We start from the raw sequence: 23848 nt of genomic DNA on the forward strand, positions 1-23848 counted from the left end.
TCTTGTGACTTGTGAGTTGCACAACTTGCAACCCAAAACTTTGGTGTTTTCTGTTTTGAAGTGGATCATGTAGCGTTGATTTGATGCCATGCGATTCAACATTGCATTTCATATAAGGGATCGGTCTTAGTCTGTGGTACACAACTTGGCGTCTATTTTCGATCAACATTACAATTCATCGTCAACTTAAAAGTTGGTGAACAAACACTAAACATTCTATTCATATCCAAAAAGAATTTGAGTGGATTAGGGAGGAACCTTATCTTCACTAGATTTCTAAAGGACTTTCTTCCTGCATGGAGAATTATTCGATTCTGTGGTACCAAATTCTATTGTATGATGATGGCATTAGTGAACTCAACCCTTTAAATCTAATTGAATTGTATAGTCTTAACAAATCAAGAAAACATTTGTTCTTCTCACTCCAAGAATTGGGTTCACCGTACCATTTTGGTTCCACATATGATGCCGTGATGGTATCTTACTGTAATTTATCCCCACTAATGTCTCACTCAATTATGCTGATATCGTTCGTATAGCTCCGGTATGATGATGTATTAAACACATTTCACTAACCTTCCCTATAGTTTTCTCTTTATATCATGATTTCATGATAGAACTTCTTTTACATGTTGATTTGACGGAAAATCCCAGTGCATACCCTAAAGAGTGGAGACACCAAATGTGATTTAGACAACAATATACGAATTCCATGAATGCGATTGAGGTGAGATGAGCTTCACATATTTGAAGCATGCAGGAAAAGTCCAGATATAAAGTTTGTCCCGGAGTCCCAACTCCCAGGTCAAATGCATACGCCGTGTAAAACATAAACAGAAAATGAGATCATTTACCCTTATCCCATAAAGCGTGGGAATAGTGGACTTGTAAATCAGCCGTGTTAGACTTACCTAAATTTGCACCGCAAAATCTCCTGAGAGAGAATCGTGTAACAGAGACTCCATAATTCTAGCATTTTGATAATAAAGTGTAAAGTGGGTCCTACCGCGTGAGTCTGCCGGTGCAAAACTCGGAATTTTTGTTTCACTTGATTTAGAGTTATTGCTTGTAAATATAGGTCTCGCTGAAAAAGACATAATAAAATTTAGTTATGTACACCTTTACTTTAAACTTTATTCTTTATCATATCCTTTTTTTCTCTCATATTTATTTTCTCTCCAATTTAAAATTAATCGTGAGAAATGTCTTATCTTCCAAAATATAAGTCGTATGTTAACAAAATTTATATTTTTGGAAATGGCTCGAAAATCTCTACAAAACAAGATCCATTATTGATATGAAATTCGAAAAAAAAAAATTAACCAGGCCGAGAAAACGTTATGCACCCAGGTGCAACCTGGTCAAAATTTATTTTGTATAAGAATATGCGTTATGCATTCAGGTGCAACCTAGCTGAAACATTTTTCCTATAAGAATCAAAAAATATAAGTTATGCACTCGGATGTAACCAGGCCAAAACCTATTTTTTTGTCAGAATATACATTATATGCTCAAGTACAACTTGTGTATTTCGCGGGTAAATCTAACTATATCCTAGTAATCATCTATGCACAAGAAAAATCATTAGTTCAAGATTTCAAGCAACAAGTCCACAACCATTACCATCACATTCACCGTCAAAACATCAAGCAAAAACAAGTATTAATGAAAAAAAAGGTAAACAACAAAATTTTCAAAAAATATACATTCTGCACTCGAACGCAACCTGATCAAAATCTATTCTTTTATACGAATATGCATTATGTACCCTGATGCATCTTGTCTATGTTGTGATAATACATGATGTGTATCCAATAGGAGGAAATCTCTGAAAACCAACAATACAACATTATAGAATCCAAAATATTTAGAAAAAATTGATAAATGAAATCTTAACAAAACAAAAAAATGAAAGGGGACAAAAAATGGTAGTTGCTGGTTTGAGTGATACACATAGCACGGATTCTGAATTGAGACCCAAACGACATCAACATGTTACATGCCTAAATTACATACAAATTCAATACCACTCAGAATTTCACGTCTAAATTCAAAGAATGTACTAATTAGACTAGAATTCAACTAAACTAGAAAGTATAATCAACTGAATTCAAAACAGCAAAACATCCTATGAGAATAGCAAAATTTCCATCGAAACAAATTATGATTACACCAAAGTTATGTGAAATTAATGGAATTACTTGTAAATAATATTACCGATTTCCATAAACAAAGAGGTCGTGATCACTTTGATCACAAGAAGAAGAAGCAGATGAATCGTAATCCTACTTTAGGGTTTAAAAAGAAGTACTTTTCTTCTTCATTGGCAGCACTTTCAAATGATCGTTCTCTGTCTAATGCTGCTGCTATTAAACCAAATGATTTGAATTCACCAATAACCAAATGGTTTGAAATTTCTACTTTTAATCGACATTGTAACGAATCTTAGATTACTTTTTGGGAATTTTGATAAAGTTCCCCCGTTTTTTTATATCCATAAAATAAATGCCCCCGTTTTTTTCAAATTTGTTACAGTGCCCTTACCGTTTACTTTCAACCTTGGGCCCGCATAATTGAGTCACGGGTCGTTTACCCAGTCAAAAAACGGGTCAAATTACCCTAAACCCCACGCTAAAACCTAAATCAAGTCAGAGAATAAAACTCATCTTCTTTCATTCTCAGCCGACAGTAGTCTTCTTCCTTCTCTTCTGTTTCTGAAATTGAATAAAAACGCTGATGATATTGAAATCAACAGCTTTTGTTGGAGGTCTGAGTTGGATGAGAAGCAAAAATTATAGGTTTAACAGTTTAGAGATCAGTGGGTATTTATCAGTCGAAGTTTGAGAGCAAAGAAGAAAAAGGGTTTTTGGGTTCCTGAATTCTCAAAGTTTGACAGAGAAGAGAGTGCTGCTAATCGAATTACAGAAGAAGAATAAGTGGATTTGAATGAAAGTTTCAGAGAAAGGGATAAATTGAGGTTTTGTGGTCAAGTAATAGATGGGTTCGATGATTCGAGAGGCTTGGGGGGAAGAGAAGAACATGGAGAAATAATACAAGGTTAGGGTTTAATTTGAGCAGAGATTCATGGGGTTGTGATGATGATTGTGTTGATGGTGAATGAAATTGGAGAAATTGATGATGATTTAGGGTTCTTAAAAGAAGAATCTAGGTCGATTTCAGATTCCAGTGTTGAATTGATGATGTTTGCGATTTTGTTCGAGGTATTTTGTGCTACATGATCGATATTCAAGTACTGGGTTGTCTTGAACGCATACTATTGCATATCTTGGTAAGTTTTCATCCATGTTCATATCAATATCAGTGTAAATGGGTTTCTAATGCTTCAAGGAAAAAGTCTAACTCGTAAATTACTATTGTTTTATAGATTTGTTTGATGTTTCTATCTTCTTACCTTTATTTTTATATCACTGTAATTGATTTGAATCAACCAATTCAAAATATTGGGGACATAATGTTGTTGGAACACAAAGTGTTTGTGTAATTGACTCACTAAAAAGTCAGTGTTGATTGTGGTTGTGTTGTTGCCAATTCGTATTCTGTCGGTTCAAACACTTTGCAGATTTTAATCTCACTGGGTGATTTTTTGTTTTGTGATAGGGAATATGAAGTTTTTTCGTCAGATATTATGTTAGAGATACAAAGAAGATGTTGAGAGAAGGGGCTCGAACCATGGAGTTGATGCGACTGTTGTTCTGGTGAGTGCAGGTGGACCGAGATGATATTGCAGGTGGCTGCTTAGATGTATGCTTAGGTCACATGAGGTGGATATGCTGGTGGCAGTTGGTATGAGTTGAATTGATTGTTGCAGTTGGATGTTGAAATTGTTCGAGTCACTGGTGAATTTTAGAGATGGAGAAGAAGATGTTCTCTGCTGGTGGTTGTATAATGGAATGGGTTGCAATTGAAGTCCATGTCAATGAAGGAGCTGAACCGTAGATGTATGCTTAGGAATGAATTGGTACAGTGTGAATACAAGACTGAGAAAGAGGGTTTGATGCTCAATAGATGTATGTTAGGAATTTACAGGGAGGTGTTGCTTGAATTGTAAGGATTGGGGTTGGATTGCTTAGCTCAAACTGGTGACGTTACAAAGTTGAGTCAAAGATGAAAGCAGAGAGGGGAGTAAGGGAAGACAATGGATGAGCAAGTCTGAATTGCAGGTGATGGTGAGCAGTTGTGGGATTGAAGCTACAAAAGACTGAAGAGATGGAGGTAATTATGGAGTTGGTATGGTGAGGCTGAAAGAGCTGTATTTGTCGCAGTTCATGGAAGTAATGTATTGCAGGTGGTTTTGAGGTTGTGCAGTTGATATTTAAATCAAGGATAAAGCAGCTGAGAGTACATGAATTGCAGGAGCTAGAGAAATTGAATGATCTGCCGAATGTATATGAACTGAGCATGAGAATGGTTGAATGCATGTTGGTGGACTGGTTTGTATTGTAGAGCATGGTGTTGGTGTTGCATGCAATAATAAGAAGTGGAGTTGATTTGGACCAGTAGGCTGGGAATGGGCTGGACTCGGCTTTCAAATCAGTGATTCAAGAAAATCCAACTCTACTCAGAAGGAAGGGCTTTTTGGACAGTTTTCCTCTGCCACCTAAGCGTTAACAGCTGCTAACTGACATTTACCGTTTTTTTGAATAAAACGGTCAAGGCAAGGGTACTTTAACAAATTTTAAAAAAACGGGGGACATTTTTTTAGTGTAATGTTAAAAGTAGGGGTACTTTATCAAGAAGCCCTTACTTTTTCTATATTTTCACTAAAATCCAAGAATAGTTTTTTAATTTGTAGATCAAAACTAAAATTTGAATCCATTATTGTTTGTTACTCAATTAGTATTTGAATCATACAGAAGTTTTTTGTCAGGAGCAAAGCGATGATTCAAAGAAGATCTATGACAAAAGAAAAAAAAAACGAAGAAGAACTCATACTCTTGTTAAGAAGAAGATAAAGGGAACAAAGGCATATAGGTAACCTAATATTACATATGATATTTTTAATTTGGGAAGAATTCCCAAAAGGATATTAGGATCATAGAATTTGAATTCTTGGATATAACACGTACTTATATTTTACTTGTCTTCTATACCTAGAAATTCAGATCTAAGGGTTAATTAACCAAAAAAATGAACCATAAAATAGTATCGTGTATATCCTGATCCCTAAGGAGGAATTGTACGAAGGACTACCAGAAGCACACAATTACTAAAGGTGGGTACCAGCATTTGCAGTTGTTGGACCATTCAAATGGAACCACCCCAACCGAAGGCTCGTACCATTACACATAAGATAAAAAATTTTATAAGTGGTCCGGTCGTTGGACCATTCAAATGGAACCAGCCCAACTGATGTTGGTAACGCCTTTAGTAATCATGTTGGAATTGTTCATTTATATTAAGCTCTAAAACACCAGGGTGATACTCTTAGAGTTACTAAAACACCGTCCATATTATTTGTGCCAAATCAAAACCGTATCCAATAAAAATGGAACAAAAACTCCATTTGAATTCAAATTAGTTAAATTTAGTTTTTAACCGTATCTAATAATTCCAGTCGTACCTTTAACCATATATACGATTTCTTCAAAATAGAAATTTTTGGCGGAAATACAATTTCAGCAGATCGGAGAAGAGGATTGAAGATCTTCTCTACCAGAATCTTCCTCTATTTAGATTTTAGGGTTTGATTTCGTATATTCTCTACCAGAATCTTTATAGAGATATCTAGAAAAATCAAAACCAGATCTATATTCTTATCTCTTTCTCCGGTTCGATTTTGATGATTTCAGAAACTAATTTTCCGAACTCGGTTTTGTTTTAATTTAGTTGAATAACAAAAGAAATCGTAGATTTCAATCCTTCGAATCTGAAGATTTATATGTATTGTTGAAGAAATTCAATTTATTTTGGTTTTCGGTTCTCATCTTCTTCGAAGAAAAGAAGAGAAGTAACAATTTAATCCTTCGAATTGTCATCTTGAGTCTGTAATCATACGTTGGAGTAGTCGGATCATATTCATCAGGAACGCGATTTCGATTTCCAGGTATTTTTATTTATTTGATTTGTTTTGAATTTTCTAGTTGATTTCATAATAGAAGTTACAATAATGTTACAATTTTGGATCGTTGTTCGTATTGAAATAGATTTGCTTATGTTGATTATGTTTGTTTCTTGTTGTTCATGGTGAAATTTGTATGAATGGAAATTTTTTGTTGTTAAGCTGTCATATAGTTTTCAGTTTAAACTGAGTGAAACCTTTTTTGGTTCCATACTTTTGCTTGTAGATATGGACTCTGTCATTGCAACTGTATGTTACAATGAAGCTTCATTGTCGTTTCGTATTGGTTTAAAATCAACTCTTACGGGTTTGAAGGATAATATTTGTTTAAATTGGGTTCAATTATCTCCATTCACTATTGAAATCATTCACAAATTTGGTGAGCAGCAAAAGGTACTTCAGTCTAATTATGATCTCCAATCAGCTGCTGTGTTTTCTCTGTTTAACAAGTTGCCAACACTAGACTTATATGTATATCATAGAAGTGAAAGTTCAAGTTCAGTATGCCACATAGGTGCTAGTTCAAGTTCATCATCCCATGGGTCTGAAGTTGTACCTGTCAATCATCCACTAGTTACCACTGTCACTGATTATGATGACCCTAAAGTAGTCAAAGAGCCGTTGAAATCCGCTCGTTGGCTAGGTTTTTTTCACAGTGTTGAACAAGTGTTTCCACGAGGTGTGGACCAAGTGCGTCACGATTTGATGAAGTACCATGATTCAAATGGTTATGCATATAAGGTAACAAGAAACGAGAAGTTGCGGATTGCTGCTTGTTGTGCTAACAAGAAGAAGGACAAGTGTAATTGGCACATGTATGATGTTTCTTGTGACGGTGTCGAAGGAAGTCCCTTTATTATCAAGGAGTTAAATAATCAGCATACTTGTGACGGTGGATTTATTAAAGTTCCAAGTGTATCGAAGAAGCTAATAAGTTCCTTGATCAAGGATGAGATTAAACAGAACCCAAAGAAGAAGACAAAGGATATTATGGAAAAAATTAGAAGAGAATATGGCTTTGACATAAGTCGTTATTATGCATACGCAGGTAAGAGACATGCACTGAATATGGCATGGGGAGAGGATGAGAAGTCATTCGCTTACTTGCATTGGTATATAAAGCAATTGTCTGAAACCAATTCTGGATCTCGTGTTGTTTTGGAAACTGACGCGAGTCAAAAGTTTGTGAGATTGTTCATTGCCTTCGGATCATGTATCCGTGGATTTAATTACTGTCGTCCCTTGATATTCATGGATGCAACACATTTGAAGAGTAAATATCTCGGTCACATGATGGCAGCAACAGGACTAAACGGGGATAATGGTACTTTTTCTTAAACTTTTTTCTGTTGGTTTCTTTTATCATTTTTTTTGATGAAAACATTTTCTGTCTTGTTGGTTTCATCATTTTTTTGCTGTGTTGTTTTGTCATTTTTTTTTCTGTTTTGTTTGATTTTGCAGGAATTTACCCTTTAGCTTATGGCGTGGTTTCATCTGAGACTGATGCGAACTGGAAATGGTTTATGGAGCAACTCAGGGATGTCGTTTCTCCTCAAAGAAAACTTACATTTGTGAGTGATCGAGGTAGTGGTTTAGTCAACCAAATCCCCGTCGTTTTTCCAGGTGCGTATCATGGGTGGTGTTACTGGCACATGTCAAACAATGTTAATGCATGCTTGCCTAAGTCAGCCAAGACATATAACAATTATGTGTTGAAGTTGTTTGAAAAATGTGCATATGCGAATACACATGTAGAGTTTAAGGAGAGTTGGGATGACTTGATGCTGGTTAAAAATCAGAAGCTACAAGAATATCTTAGTAGGGATCCACTTGATAAATGGGTTAGTTTTTTTTTCCCGGGCTGTCGATATGGGGAGTTGTGCTCAAATGTTGTTGAATGTTTGAATGGTTGGATTAAGGAAGAGAGGGAGATGCCTATTGCTGTCATGGTTGATAAAATATGGCTGAAGCTTATGGAAATGATGTGCATTCGTCGTGAAGAATGTGTGACATCGTTCGATTGGCGAGGAGTTTTGTGTCCAAAAATGGAAGCTGAACTCTATAACAATAAGATGCATGGCCGTGATTACAGTGTTACCAAGTCATCTGAATTTGTGTATGAAGTTCATGCCTCATTAACACAAAGGGTTGATTTGAAAGAAAAGACATGCTCTTGCAACCGTTGGAAAATCAATGGCTTCCCTTGCCCCCATGTTGTTAGGTGTATAATGGGGAATGGTGAAGATCCTTATGAGTATGTTGAAAACTACTTCACCACTAAGTTCTATCGAGAGTCGTATTCAATACCAATCCATCCAGTTCCAACAGTTGAAAGGCCTGCAACAATTTCACCCAAGTCTGTTGTTCATGGACCTAAAGTTTTGCCACAATCAGGACGTCCACGTAAGAAGAAAAGGATTCCTAATACAGGTTCAATTCCCAAGAAGAAGATGAGAACTTGCGGTGGATGTAATGAATTGACTACTCATAATCGAAGGATGTGCCCTAATAAGCAGACGTGAAGTCTTTTTGGGACTGATTTACTTTTAGTTTTAGTTCAGAATTCTTCTATTCTATTAGCATTTCGCATACAGTTCGTAAACTTTGAGTATCTTTTTTAGTTTAGACTACAATATGCTTTAGTCTACATTTTGAGAATTCATTTTTTTCTGTCGATTTATATTCCTATTATTGACTGTTATTGCTCATGTATATTCTATTTGACTGTTATTGCTCATTTATATTCCTGTCTTCTTGTCTACAGTAAAACATGTTGATTTCCTGCTGGTATTTCACCTGCAATATGGTGGAACCCTTTTTGGTTTCATCATTTCTACTGTTATTTTGTAACCAAAATAGGTTGGATCCTTTTTTTGGTTAGATCACTGCTTTTGTGAATGCTTTTGTAATTGTCTTGGCTTTTTCCCTTAAACTTTTGCTTTATTATGAATTATTTCCATGCCTTTGAAACATATCAATTTTTCCTGTAAACCAAGCCATGATACGACCCTTTCCCATTTGGTTTCACCTGCAATTTGGTGGAACCCTTTTTGGTTTCATCATTTATGCTGGAACCCTTTTGGTTTCATCAAAATACAGATATACATAACACTATGCGCCAATATGGTTTCGATTAAAACATAATTGAAAAAATTATAAACATTGTTTCCAGGTAGTTGACAGTACTCTAATTGAAACCATTCATACACAATTTAAACCTTTTATAAACTATTACAAGCATTCAAATTTATAAATAGTTGACAATATACACAACTTTGCTCTCATGCTTTCTACCCTTTCTGAAATATTCTCCCCATGAGACTCTTCATGCATCAAGGAGGATCTTACACACCATCTTTGGTCTCATCTCATGCACCTTTAGTGAAATATCATCTCCAGGAGACGACGCCATGTTTCCCTTCAAGAGGCTCTTCATGTAATAGGAAACATGAAGACCACAATCATTCCTGAAACAACCAAAAAATTGTCTCAATATTTAATATTTAAAACTGCCATAAATAAATAAATAATTTTACCGAACTTCCAAACATAGGTGATGATTTTTCTAGCTTACCCCATTTGTTGACAACATGATGGCGTGTGCATAGTGTATGACGGGGGCTGAGTTGTCTGCTCGTCACGGGGGAGCTTTGCATCGTGATGTGCAAATGCTGATATTATTCTTTGTCTCATGCTTTCAGCACTTTTCATGCATTCTTCTTCAGCGGAAGCCAAGGATTTGTAGTGAGAAAATTCTGCGGTTTCAGTATCAAAAGCTAGCAGTGTCCAATGGTCTACCCCATCTCCAACTGTTGTCAGCAACGGAACGAATAAAAATTGTACATTGTAGTCCATTTTGTCGATGAACGCTTCAATTGCACTACCACATCTCATTCCTAGTGAGTGACATGTCTGAAAAAATACAAGAAAACAGATTCCTAATGAGTGACAAACATGCAAGTGTTTTTTTTCTTCGCAATGAGCGACATTTTTTTCTTCTTAAAGAATGAAACCAAAATTGGTTCCATCAAAATAAACTATATAACCAACAACATTTGAAACAACTATTTCCACTCATAGTTGGATTCTACAATCAGCTAGACCTACAATCACAAAACTGATCCCCCGCACATCATAAAGTGTTTAACTGAAGATTGAGAAACAAAAGATGCAATTGGTTTCACTCAACTTGTTTTCGCTACAAAGGTTTACATTCAAAACAATTTAACCAAATTGATACTAAGATCTTCAGATTACAATTCGTATCCACATCCTAAGTAAAACACTCTACTCAAGATGAATGCTTCAAACTAACAAATCTTTCCCACACTTTTTGATGGAAAATTATCTAGTATGCTAGTACTAACATATCCAACTTAGTCAAGGATGCCAAAGTCAACTAATCCAGTACACAAGAATCTTGTCATGCTTAGTAAGAATGTATCTACTAAATTAACAGTAACCAGAAATCAACTCTAACCGGAAATCTTGTCCATGCTTAGTAAGAATGTATCTATTAAATTGCAGAGGAAACTTACATAGGCAAATGTGCTTAGAAACACAGCTTTCTTGTACTTCGGATTACCATCTGGTTTCAACTCTTCTTTGAGGATGTTCTTTTGCAATTTCAAGATGTAAAACTCAATGATGTCTCCTACGACATCTCCCTTTCTCATCAACAAATCCAGCATCCTCCCAGATATTATCAGTTGGTGCTCCTTGTTCTCCCATGCCGTGTAGCTGTAAAACTCAAGCTAATGAATGCTGGATCTAAGAATGAAAAAAAAAATAAATTTAGAACACATTTTTTGATGAAACCATTTTTGGTTTCAGCACTTACCTTTCAGTTTTGCTTCTGAAAAACCTGCTCACAAGGGGTCTTTGACTTTCATCGAGTACCTTCATAATTTTCAATTTTTCAACTGGTTTCAACTTCACATCCTTCACCTCATACACCTCCTCATTCTTCTCCTTCTACTTATTCTTTTCATTATGATTTTTTCTCCAATCGCATTTAGTTTTTGTTCTTTTCTTTTTCTCAGTTGTATAATCCCGATATTTGACTGGTTCTTGCATTTTTCTTCTGTCATCCCTTAGTCTTGTAATCATATTACTCAACTTTTTCTCGGGACTGATGTTTTGAGATCCTTTCTCAGCATCTTGTTTTTCACTGTCACTCTGCTTCAGTCCTAAACTGAATCCAGGTTCACCGTCTTTTATATCAGCTACATCCTCTACCATTCTTACAGTTGAGTAGTAGTATACACTTTGCACCTTTGTCTTTGACGAACAACCTTGCTTTGCATAAACGGATTCCATTTTTCGAATAGCATCCTCACTGTCCTCATCATATATAAACCGAGTTTCATTATCTTCTTGTTCAATATTTTGCTTCAAAGAAGAACATTTCTTCGCCTCAGATTCGACCTGTTCGGCCACCTTGATATCCTCAATAGTGTTTGGAGTCAACTCCATACCCTCTTCTTGTTCATTCCCTTGCTTTGATGAACATTTCTTGGCCTCGGATTCGACCTGCTCGACCACCTTGATTTCCTCAAGAGTATTCGGAGTTAATTGTTCAGTCTCGTCCTCCGGTTTTGATGAAGATTTATTCATTTCAAATTCAACCTGCTCGGCCACCTTGATTTCCTCGATAGTGTTTGGAGTCAATGATGTATTTTCAAATGGTTGTAGTGATAGTGGTAAAAATGGGTTCTTTTCAGATTTGTGAAGGGAATAAAATTTTTAGATTTTTTTTTAAAACTTAAGAATGTAGCAAAATTAAATAGCAAAGTGATGTGAAATTTTATGGACAAATAGGGGTTTAAGATTCCACCATTCAACAATACTTATATGATCTAATATTTTTTTTTATTATGCAATTTAAATAATTGGTTTGATTCAAAATATTGCCAAAAGAAGATTTCCAAAATATCAAATGTTAATCACAAGTATAATGCATCAAGAGTCTAAAACTAAGCATGCATTATCAAGGGAAAACACAGTTGATTAATAAAAATCATTTAATTCATTTTTATCAATGTAATTAATCACATAAAAATATTGCATAAAAAAATAGAGATTACCACATAATTATTGTGAGAATGGCTTCCTCTGTCACCCCTGGGATTGGGTTTAGCTACTCATGATGAAAAACCTCTCAAAATATTTCATTGATGCTCAAAAGTGTTTTACAATGAAGAGAAAGACAAGAAAATGATATAAAACAGGAATCTGCGACCCACAGAAGGCGTCCAGAATCAATGATAGAGATGAAGTGTTGTTGTCGTTGGAAAACTATGACCCACAAATGACAGTCGTTGTCTTTGTTGGTAACGACTGCCTTTGGTAGTCTGTTCTTCCTCTTCTTCTTCCTCCTCGAGCAGCAGCAGCAGCTGAACCAGAATCTCTGCAACTTCAATTTTCTTGCTCTGTAGTGCTCTAAACCTCTCCCAATTATCTCTCTCCTCTTCTATGAGTCCCCAACACTCTATATATACTCCACAAGATCAAAAAGTCTCGCTATAACTCGATATAATTCTCTCTTAACTCGTTTTGATGAAAAAATATTTTGGGAATATTTTCTTCCCTGATTTAGCTTCTCACGCGTAGATTTCCATCCTGGTCACTCTAGAAATGTTTACACACGACCCACAATGTTGCTAGAGCCCTCATGCGTGAGCAGAACACGCTCAAATCTTCTCCAATCCCGTGTCCAACCCGTGTTTCCCTGTTTTGCATTCCGTGAATTATCCATCTAATTCTGGCCAAATTTGATCGAACCAAAAGCCGAAAACGTGTTTGCTAGGACATATCACAACTTCCTACCAAAAATCAGCCATTGAATCGCCCTAGAACACGTTCAAAAATTCCAACAAAACATCTGCCACTTGATAGTATTTTTTCCTGCCAATTTTTGGTTTTTGAATTTGGGAAGAAGATGTCCTCCCCCCTAATCAGAACTGGGGTGCGAATAGCAGCTGCCTTGGGGGTGACCTGGGGGTGCTTCGTGCAACTTTTCGAGCCGAATTTTCCAACAATAATTATTTTCCAAAAATACCTAGAAACACACAAAACACCATAATAAGGACGAAAACAAGTACTAACAATACGAAACATTGAGGACAAATTAGACACATAAATGCGTCTATCAAATACCCCCAAACTTATTATTTGCTAGTCCTCAAGCAAAAATAAAAAATAAAACCGAGTTAATCTCGAGAGGGTTTACCAGAGGTGTACCCACAAAACCATTACTCCAGACCCTAGCTATCTATGTCGAACCTTGGAAGGCACTAAAGAATCTCCTTGGTTGGCTTACAATCACTGATTACAGGAGGAAGTACCCTGATGCGAAATTCCAATTGTTGTACACGAGTTTACACTCAAGCATACTAAAATTCATATAAAGTGACAGAGCTCTACTCAGATAGTTGCACTATGGACATCGTATTCGGAGTCAAACTAATCATATGGATAGAAAAAAGAGATGGAAATAGAAAAATGTAGATGGTTTTGATGTTAACCAAATGATCGATGTTTCACATATCTTTCTGAAGGCCACTGCCAGAATGAACCTATCATAATGGACTGAGATACCGATCTGACTAATATCAAGATAACTGGCATATACAAGGGAACCAGTGGTTAATAACTTAAATCTAGATCAACAAACTGGCAAATACAAGGGAACCAACAGTTGACTACACAGAAAAATAACCATTTTTTTTAACTTAACGACATGAATAGATCTTTTTGATCCAAGCGCATGCTTCTTGTCAGCAGATTACACGATAGTTCCCACGGGTCCTGCATTCTACGCTTGCTTAGGCGACGGAAACAGGGAGAACACACGCATATTGCTATCCAAAGTGTTAATACTTATTCCGATTGGTCTAACTGGTCTAGTCTTTTTTTTTATATAGTAACTCAGTCACTCTAATTCACCCTAGCAGTGGTAACAACTTGAATCGTGTGCCCCACCTAATCACTTAGAGAAACATAGTTTAAAATAAAAAAATAAAATAAAATAAAAGAAATGAAAAGGACTCAACGAGATATGGTGCAACTATCATGTTATTTCTAACACCTGAGCTCTGTGCTTTTATGAATAGACTCTATAGATGTTTCCATCTAATCAGATTGGTTCCTCAACTCCTAAAACCAAGATGCTTCCATCCACTTAGATTAGTTAGTGCCATCCTGAATACGCATAAATTTCTAGGATCTGGAGTTTATTTATTACAACTAAAAGCTAACAAAAAGTTTCTTCCCCACCCCCAAACTTAAATCTAACATTGTCCTCAATGTTTCTAATTAAAGAGCAGTACCAAAAGTAAAATAACACGAGGAGAAGTTGGAAAGATAGTACCTGGGTGAAGAAAATCAAAAACTAATATACAACATACAACTGCCTCGATGGTCAATCAAGGGTAAACAGGGTCCTCCAGAGGGACCTCCTCAACATCACCTGTAGGAAAGGGCTCTAAAAAGGGTTTCAATCTCTGACCGTTAACCTTCGAAGAACTACTACCATCCGGTGTCTCGATCTCAACAGCTCCATGAGGAAAAACAGTGCGAACAATAAAAGGACCCGTCCACCGAGAACGTAACTTCCCAGGGAAAAGATGCAAGCGGGTATCATACAGAAGAACTTTTTGACCTGGAGAAAATGACTTCCGTAAAATGTTTCTATCATGCACAAGTTTCATTTTGTTCTTATACTCCTTCGCACTATCGTAAGCATCTATACGAATCTCGTCCAACTCATTGAGCTGGAGTTTCCTATGGGCTCCTGCCTCGTCAAGTGAAAAATTTAGCTGCTTAACAGCCCAATAAGCTCTATGTTCTAACTCAACAGGTAAGTGACATGCCTTGCCATAAACAAGCCGATAAGGCGACATTCCAATGGGGATCTTAAACGCAGTACGGTAAGCCCATAAGGCATCAGTAAGCCTAGACGACCAGTCTTTCCGATTAGGATTAACTGTTTTCTCTAATATACGTTTTATCTCCCTATTGGAAACCTCTACCTGACCACTAGTCTGTGGATGATACGGGGTAGCTATCTTATGTGTAATACCATATTTCTTCATCAGAAGCTTAAAAGGCCCATTACAAAAGTGCGACCCTCCATCACTAATTATAGCTCGTGGTGTACCAAAACGTGTAAGTATATTATTTTTCAAGAACTCAATCACAACCCTATGGTCATTGGTTTTACACGCAACCGCCTCAATCCACTTAGAGACATAGTCTACGGCGACAAGGATGTATAGGTTACCAAAAGAATTAGGAAACGGACCCATAAAGTCAATACCCCACACATCAAAGACCTCAACAATTAAAATAGGGTTCAAGGGCATCATGTTCCTACGGGAAATGGTTCCTAATTTCTGGCATCGTTCACAAGTAACGCAGTAACTGTGGGAGTCTTTAAACAACGAAGGCCAATAGAATCCACACTGCAATATCTTAGCAGCAGTTTTCTTAGCACTAAAGTGACCCCCACAAGCATGATCATGACAAAAGGAAAAATACTGGACTGGTCACTCTCAGGTATACATCTCCTAATAATCTGGTCTGGACAATACTTAAACAAATAAGGATCATCCCAAAAGAAGTGCTTAACCTCAGCTAAAAATCTAGAACGATCTTGTTTACCCCAATGTTGGGGCATTCGACCAGTAACAAGATAGTTCACTATATTCGCATACCAAGGTAATTGGGTAACAAAGAACAATTGTTCATCAGGAAAGCTATCCCTTATAGGAAGGGAATCATCTGGGGAACTAACAACTAGCCTACAAAGTGATCTGCTACAACATTTTCGGCACCCTTTTTGTCTCTAATGTCTGGAGAAAACTCTTGCAACAACAGAATCCACCTAATCAATCTAGGTTTAGTATCCTTCTTAGACAAAAGATATTTTAAAGCAGCATGATCAGTATATATGATGATCTTAGAACCTAAGAGATAGGGTCTAAACTTGTCTAAGGCAAACACAATGGCTAATAGTTCCTTCTCGGTAGTGGTATAGTTCAACTGGGCATCATTCAGAGTTTTGCTAGCATAGTAAATCACATGAAGTAACTTATTTTCTCGCTGACCTAGCACAACACCAATAGCATAATCTGAAGCATCACACATGATCTCAAAGGGTAGGTTCCAGTTGGGTGCCTGGACTATGGGGGCGGTAGTGAGTAATGACTTAAGCTTCTCAAAAGCCTCTAAACAAGCATCATCAAAGACAAACTTAACATCTTTTGCAAGCAAATTGCAAAGAGGTCTAGACATCAAGCTAAAATCCTTAATGAAACGATAAAAACCAGCATGCCCTAAGAATGACCTAATATCTCTTACGGTTTTTGGGACCGGTAAAGTTTTAATAAGGTCAACTTTGGCTCTATCTCTATACCCTTTGAAGATACAATATGCCCTAGAACAATTCCTGAACGAACCATAAAGTGACATTTCTCCCAATTAAGCACTAAATTCTTTTCCTTACACCTAGTCAAAACTAATGACAAATGATGCAAGCACTCATCGAAAGACGAACCAAACACTGAAAAATCATCCATAAAGACCTCTAAGAACCGTTCTACCATGTCAGAAAATATGCTCATCATGCAACGCTGAAAAGTCGCAGGGGCATTACATAGCCCGAAAGGCATGCGTCTATACGCAAAGGTACCAAAGGGACAGGTAAAAGTGGTTTTCTCCTGGTCTTCTGGGGCAATAACGATCTGATTATATCCAGAGTAGCCATCTAAAAAGCAGTAGTGACTATGTCCAGCTAATCTCTCTAGCATCTGGTCGATGAAGGGAAGGGGAAAGTGGTCCTTCCTAGTGACCTTGTTCAATTTCCTATAGTCAATACAAACACGCCAACCCGTGGTCACTCGGGTCGGGATTAACTCATTGTTATCATTCTGGACTACAGTAATACCAGATTTCTTGGGAACAACCTGAACGGGGCTGACCCACTTACTGTCTGAAATAGGGTAGATAACTGCATCTAATAGCTTAAGAACCTCAGTTCGAACTACTTCTTTCATATTGGGGTTTAGTCGACGTTGCATCTCCCTAGAAGGTTTGGTGTCTTCCTCTAAATAGATCTGATGCATACAAACAGTAGGACTTATACCCTTAATGTCTGCTATGGTCCACCCTAAAGCTTCCTTGTTGTTTTGAAGGACGGTTACTAGCCTACTTTCCTGATCTCTATCCAAGTCGGAAGAAACAATCACAGGTAAAGTCTCAGACGGGCCTAAAAACACATACTTCAGGGTATCTGGCAATGGTTTTAGGTCCAACTTAGGAGGCTCTTCTAAAGAAGGAACTAGGGTAGACTTAGAAACTGGTAGTGGTTCGAACTTAGGTTTCCATCCATTACTAGTATCTAACAAAGGGGTTGAATCTAACAAAGCATTCACCTCATTAATCACCTTATCATCATCAAAATCAATCCCAAAGTGAGCTAGGCATTTCTCTAATGGATCTTCTAACAAAGTGTTTGGTAATGACTCCTCGACTAATGTTCCTATCATGTTCACCTCTTCTATATTCGAGTCATCTAGTTCAGAGGGTAGCTTACTAATATTAAAAATGTTCAGCTCAATAGTCATATTACCAAAAGACAAATTCATAATACCATTTCGACAGTTAATGATCGCATTGGATGTAGCTAAAAACGGGCGACCTAAAATCACTGGTATTTGGTTCTCTGGGTCAGGGACAGGTTGGGTATCTAGGATAACAAAATCCACCGGATATATAAACTTGTCGACCTCTATGAGAACATCCTCGATCACACCACGAGGAATTTTAACGGACCTATCAGCTAACTGAAGTGTCATCTGTGTAGGTTTCATCTCACCAAGTCCTAGCTTAAGGTACACATGGTATGGCAGTAAGTTCACACTGGCTCCTAAGTCAAGCAACGCTTTCTCAACACGGTACTTACCTATTGTACAAGCAATGGTAGGGGACCCTGGGTCTTTATACTTAGGAGTAGTGGTATTCTGAATAATAGAACTCACATGACTAGCTATGAAGGCTTTCTTCTGGACACTGAGCTTACGCTTTCGCGTACACAAGTCCTTAAGGAACTTGGCATAAGAGGGAATCTGCCTAATTGCATCTAATAATGGAAGGTTGATATTAACCTGCTTAAAAACCTCCAATATATCATTAAAGTTGGACTCCCTCTTAGTCGGAACTAGCAGCTGGGGGAACGGGGCTCTGGGAACAAAGCCGGGCTCATCAGGACCCTCATTGGTCTCTTTGGAGACTCTATCAGTCTCCTCATTTTCTGGCTCATAAGGGTGAACTACACATGTTCACTTTCAGGTATGTCGACCTTATTATCAACTTTCTTTCCACTCCTAAGGGTTGTAACAGAGTTCACATGATTGTACGATTTCTCTCCTCTAGGGTTAGGATCAGTATGACTAGGGAACCTTCCTTCTTCTCTCTCATTGATAAACTTAGCTATTTGGCCGACTTGAAGCTCTAATTTAGCAAAAGACTGGGCACTATTCTTAAAATTCTGTTTGGTTTCCTCTTGAAAATTATCCTGGCTTTTTACTAACATTTCCTGGCTTTGTGATAGCATCTCCTGGCTCTTCCTTAATATACTAAGGGTTTCCTCTAAGCTAGTTATTCTATTCTCAGATGGGTTCTGGGTCTGACCTGAAGAGTTCTTAGTATAACCAAAACCTGGGGGAGGCTGAGAATTACTGGACTGGCCTTGATTCTGGCCCTTAGCCCAAGAGAAATTAGGATGGTTTCTCCAACCAGGGTTGTAGGTCTCTGAGTAGGGGTCAAACTTCTGACGGTTTTCAAACCTAGCATTGTTATAGACAACATGAGCTTGCTCTTCACTAACCTGACCTTCCCAGAATGAGTTATCGGGCTCTATTCCACAACTAGAGACTTGAGAGGCTCTATTAGGTTCAACAAGGGACTTATTTTTAGATTGACCCATTTCCAAAAATTTATGTGGTTTTTTTATGATGTTGTAGTAAGATGATTCGTTCACTCAGATTTTTTGAGAATTTGTTTTAAGATTTAATAAAGAAAATAAGGAAAAATATACATACAAAATTTGTCACAGGATGAAGAGAGACCGGGACTCAGGATTCCACTGGTTTTCATGTTCATGGGGTTCGTAAATTAATCCTAGACATTTATAGCTCAAAGCAAAAGAAACAATAACTCTATTCTTTGCCAAAGTAGATTTCGTAAAACATCAATTGTAAATTACAAGCATAGTGTATCTAAAACATCTAAGACTAAGCATACACTATCTAACAAGATAACAAATGATGAATAAAAATCATAAATCATTTAAAATTTATGCAAAAAGTAAATAAGGAATTTATTAAATTACCCCAAGGATGAAATACAGCTTCCTCCGTCGTCCCAGTGAAGGGTTCTAGCTCCACATGGTGAAAACACACTCAAAAAGATAACTCATAGCTCAAATGGTGTTTTTATTGGAGAAAAAAGATAAAACAGAGATTTGCAATGGTCTACGAGTGTTACAAATGTTGCAAAGAAGCTGTTACAAAATTATAGCACAAAACAGTCGCAGAAGCAACAGTCTTTTTCTGGAAGAAAACGAAACGGTTTTAAGACACTAGAAAACGACTGCTACTTGTAGTCTATTGTTCTTCGTGTTCTTCTCTAATGGATGCAGCAGCAACTCTCTGCAACTCTAATTTCTATACTATGTTCTCACCCCTAACTCTCCATCCCCCTTCTATGACTCTCGAGAATCCTTTTTATACCCAACAGCCTCATAAAATCTTGCTCAATCACTCCAAATATTCTCCCATTACTTGGCAGTAAACGATATATTTTTCTTTCCTTTTTTTATCTCGATCACGTATCTGCAGCTGTCAATTACGTGAAAACTATCCCTGTTTATCTTTGTCATGCTCCAACAAGTCGTTCAAGTCATTACACATCATCAGAACACGTACAAATTCTACCAGAACCCGTGGATATCTTCTCCCTGTACGTGTTTTCCCTGTTTGCAACTCGTGGATTGCCTAGCCGATTCTAGCTAATTCTGATCGAACCAAAAGCCCACAACGCGTTTGCTAGGCCATATCACAACTTCCTACCAAAAATCAGCCATTGAATCTCCCTAGAACACGTTCAAAACTTCGATCAAAAATCTGCCAGTGAAGAAGGAAATTTTCCCGCCAAAAATGAAATTTGAATTTTAGAAGAAGGACACCCCTTATCCAGTGGTCGCCCCTTATCCGTTGCTGGAGTGCGAATAGCATATGCCTTTTGGGGTGACCTGGGGTGCCCCTTAGTGATTGAGGTGCCCCTTATCCAACGGTGAGAGTCCGAATAACACGTGTCCTCCGGGGCTTTTACCAACTTTTCGAGCGGAATTTTCCAAAAAATGTTTATTTTCCAAAGGTGCCTACAAACACATAAAACACCAAAATTAGTACAAACTCGAGTGCCAACAATATATAGTATTGAGATCAAATTAAACACAAAAATATGTTTATCAAATACCCCCAAACTTATTATTTGCTAGTCCTCGAGCAAAATTTATTTTTGAAAAGATAAAAAGACTACACTTAGCACGTGCAGCAGGCCGTTAAACCGCTAGGTGGCCCTAGCGGCGGAGTGTTGTCTCCGGAGGGTTTACCAGAGGTGTACCCACAAAACCTTTACTCCTAATTGGTTACAAGTATCCAAAGAGCTATGAGGACATACATATTCTCAACCTATCTCCAAGTAACTAGAATGCCAGAGAAATTAAAGGTGTCAACTCTAAAGCTGACTGAAGAAAAGGGGAGACACATCCGCGCCACTGCTAGATAAAGAGATATCCGCTACACAGCTAGATAAACATTGTAAGATGCGTCCGCTGCTTTACAGCTGGATAAGATTAGGAGAGAGATAAAAATGAGAGGGACATCTGCTACACAGCTGGACTAATTACGTGTGATGAGTTAAACCAGTGCTAGAAAGATCTTGTGCCAGATTGAAAGCAGACTAACAAAGCAACCAAATGTATCTTTCTTCGACTCTCTCATACTGCTCAGTAGAAACAACGTCTTCTTCGGTCTTCAACTATTGATGATAAACTATCGAACCTCATAGAACCTTGACAATTAACTCTTCTCTTCGATTTCTTCCTTGACTTATAAATTTATACTTCCCTTGGGCCTTATTGAACAAAACGTAACGATAATTTTTTTTTATTTTTTATTTTTTTTTTTGGAAACAAAAATTACAAGACAACAATTTACATGACCATGAGAGAAGGACTTTCAAAACTTGGATCTTCGCAACTTGTGATGTCTTGGTATTATGGATTCTAACAACTTATATCATTTGCTCTTATAACTTTAACTTTGATTTTTGAATTATTCTTTTCTATTGTTGCTTCTAAACCTAAAACGTCTTCAACTTTCTTCATAGATTTTGATGTCGCTCCGCTTGTTGATGATGATAAGTTTCTACTGAGAGAGAGTCGTAATAATCCAGTAACTAAGACAACATTGTGAGGTTTCTTTTTCTTTCTGGCATTTCCTCAGGACCTACTCGCCTTTCCATCATGGATGGTTAGGTCCATCACGGTTACCCTCTAAAAGGAACAAGTTCTCTCCTGAATTTCAAGGATCTCAATGTCTTTTTCTCTAATGTCTCAATAAGTTGTTATCTCTAGCATTCCAATTTCTATCTTTTCGGTGAGAAACAGTATGTAAACTTAGCTAACCGGATACCATGTGACGCTAGAAGTTTCAAAAGTGCAACTAAAAAGTTTCTCCCATACCCCCAAACTTAAATCTAACATTGTCCTCAATGTTCTAAAGATAAAATTAAAAGCATATGAACAAGGAGAAACTGTTACCATTTGAAGCAAAAGAGTTAAGGAAAGATATTAACGTGTCGCATGAGATTGGGTTACCTCCCAAGAAGTGCTAAGTTTAAAGTCTTCAGCCAGACATCGGAAGGAATTAGTCACCTCATCTAGTTGACCAAAGGAAACTACAATAACCCAAGAAAGTGAACAAGGATAGCATGCCCTTATCTAGTTTCCTGATTAAGATATTTATATCTAATTGTGGTTCAGGTTCAGGTTCTAAGAAAGGGTCTAAATAAAATATTTTCATTGGTTGCGTTTCTTCATAGGTGGGATCCGAATCATTAAGTCTTAGAGTCTGGAAAAACTCAAGTATGATCTTAGAAGCGCACAATAATAACCTAAATAACCGAGGATCCTCTAAGTCAATAAGATTTGACTTAAAAAATTGACCACAATGAGAGTAGTGGTCACTCTTAAGAAAATGTGTCGATTCTAATTTCCTAAAGCATTTAGGTTTAGTCTCACAACTTAATATTCGACACATTTGAAATATAAACGTTCCCACATTTGGAAGAAAACTATTTGGTGGGAAAACAAAGTCAATCTGGGTATCATAGCCTGGGAAAACCACATCAACCAGAGGATGGGTTTCTAACGACTGAACTTCTTTTTGGACATCATTAGGTTCAGGAAAAAGTATACTAAGATAATCTTGTAAGATGGTTGAGGCACAAATGTCAAGTCCTACACGTGGGAACTTTTTAAGATTTAAAGCACACGGAGAATAATAATCACCCCCAAACTTAGAGTTTTTTGTGTCTCTAGAAAGACTAGTCACAACTTCCCTAATTTCTAGGTCATCGATTCCCGAAAATGGTCAATTAATTCTTCTAAGTCGGGTTCATCCTCACTCATTTCTACGAGTTCATTTTCTTTTTCTAAGTCTAATGTTTCTAAATTTCTAGACTCTAAAACAATATTCTCAGAATAAACTCGTTCCTCAAAACTATCATCGGCTTCGTAGACAGGAAATACTACATCATCTAAAACAGGGGTATCTCTAGTCAAATCCTCATCCTTTTGAATAGGTGAATAATTATAAAAATTATTTGGATTTGAACTAGAAATAATATTATCATCGTAAAGCTTAATTGGAGTAACAAATTCCTGATCACTATGCCTACATATTTCATGTTCTTCATCGATACTATCCTCATCATAATCATCATTATAATAACATGAAAATGATCGAACCTCATCAAAACAAGTAGTGTTACCAATTCTAAACTCGTCATCTTGATTATGAAAATAACTATCCTCATTTTTAAGGGTATTATTGGAAACACTATATTGGAAAGTAAGATTATTTCGAGCAAGTCTTTCATTCGTCTCAACCATCATCTTGAGGGATTCCTCTATAGAAAGTTCTCTTTCGTCAAAATTTAAGTTATTCATTTCTGCTAACTTACTGTCGACTCAGCTAATTTACGTGTTGACTCTAGTAAAGAGGAATTATCAGAAGGATCATAAAAAGGACTACTTTTGAATAGTTTCATTGCATCCTCCAAAGACGAGGAACTAGTGGTATAGTCTTCTTGCTCGTATGACCGGTGCGCATGTGGATAGTAATTGGGCTCACCATGGTATAACCCATAACCTTCAAAAGTTTCGCGTTCCCAATCACTATTCACACTATGGTCATAAAAAGGATAATGTCCAAGCTGCTCAGTCGGATACTCATTGTATTGGCTGTTATAATACCAGTTCGACATCCTAACTGCAAGGGAATTCTAAACAAACACAAAGAAGGCTGACTCGACCAAAACAAGCCTATTTTATCTAGCAAACAAAAAGCATGATGGTTCCACTTAGATTGTTTCTAGACCATCTTCTATTCTTTCGAAAAGGAATTCGTTACAATCTGA

General features: G+C 37.0%; 1 protein-coding gene and 1 long non-coding RNA gene across 2 annotated transcripts; both read left to right on the forward strand.

The window, feature by feature from the left end:
• The first annotated feature begins 2665 nt into the window (after positions 1 to 2665).
• On the forward strand, positions 2666 to 4869 carry LOC113349827. Its single transcript, XR_003360397.1, has 2 exons — positions 2666 to 3289; positions 3619 to 4869. It is a non-coding gene; the product is annotated as an uncharacterized LOC113349827 (long non-coding RNA).
• A 1438-nt stretch (positions 4870 to 6307) lies between these two features.
• LOC113352437 lies at positions 6308 to 8601 on the forward strand. The gene is made up of 2 exons (XM_026596254.1): positions 6308 to 7403; positions 7541 to 8601. Exons 1-2 carry the CDS (start codon positions 6308 to 6310, stop codon positions 8599 to 8601), a joined length of 2157 nt encoding a protein of 718 aa, XP_026452039.1.
• Positions 8602 to 23848: the final 15247 nt, after the last annotated feature.

This window comes from Papaver somniferum, chromosome 2 (assembly GCF_003573695.1).
Source record: "Papaver somniferum cultivar HN1 chromosome 2, ASM357369v1, whole genome shotgun sequence".
In the NCBI taxonomy this organism is placed as follows: Eukaryota; Viridiplantae; Streptophyta; class Magnoliopsida; order Ranunculales; family Papaveraceae; genus Papaver; species Papaver somniferum.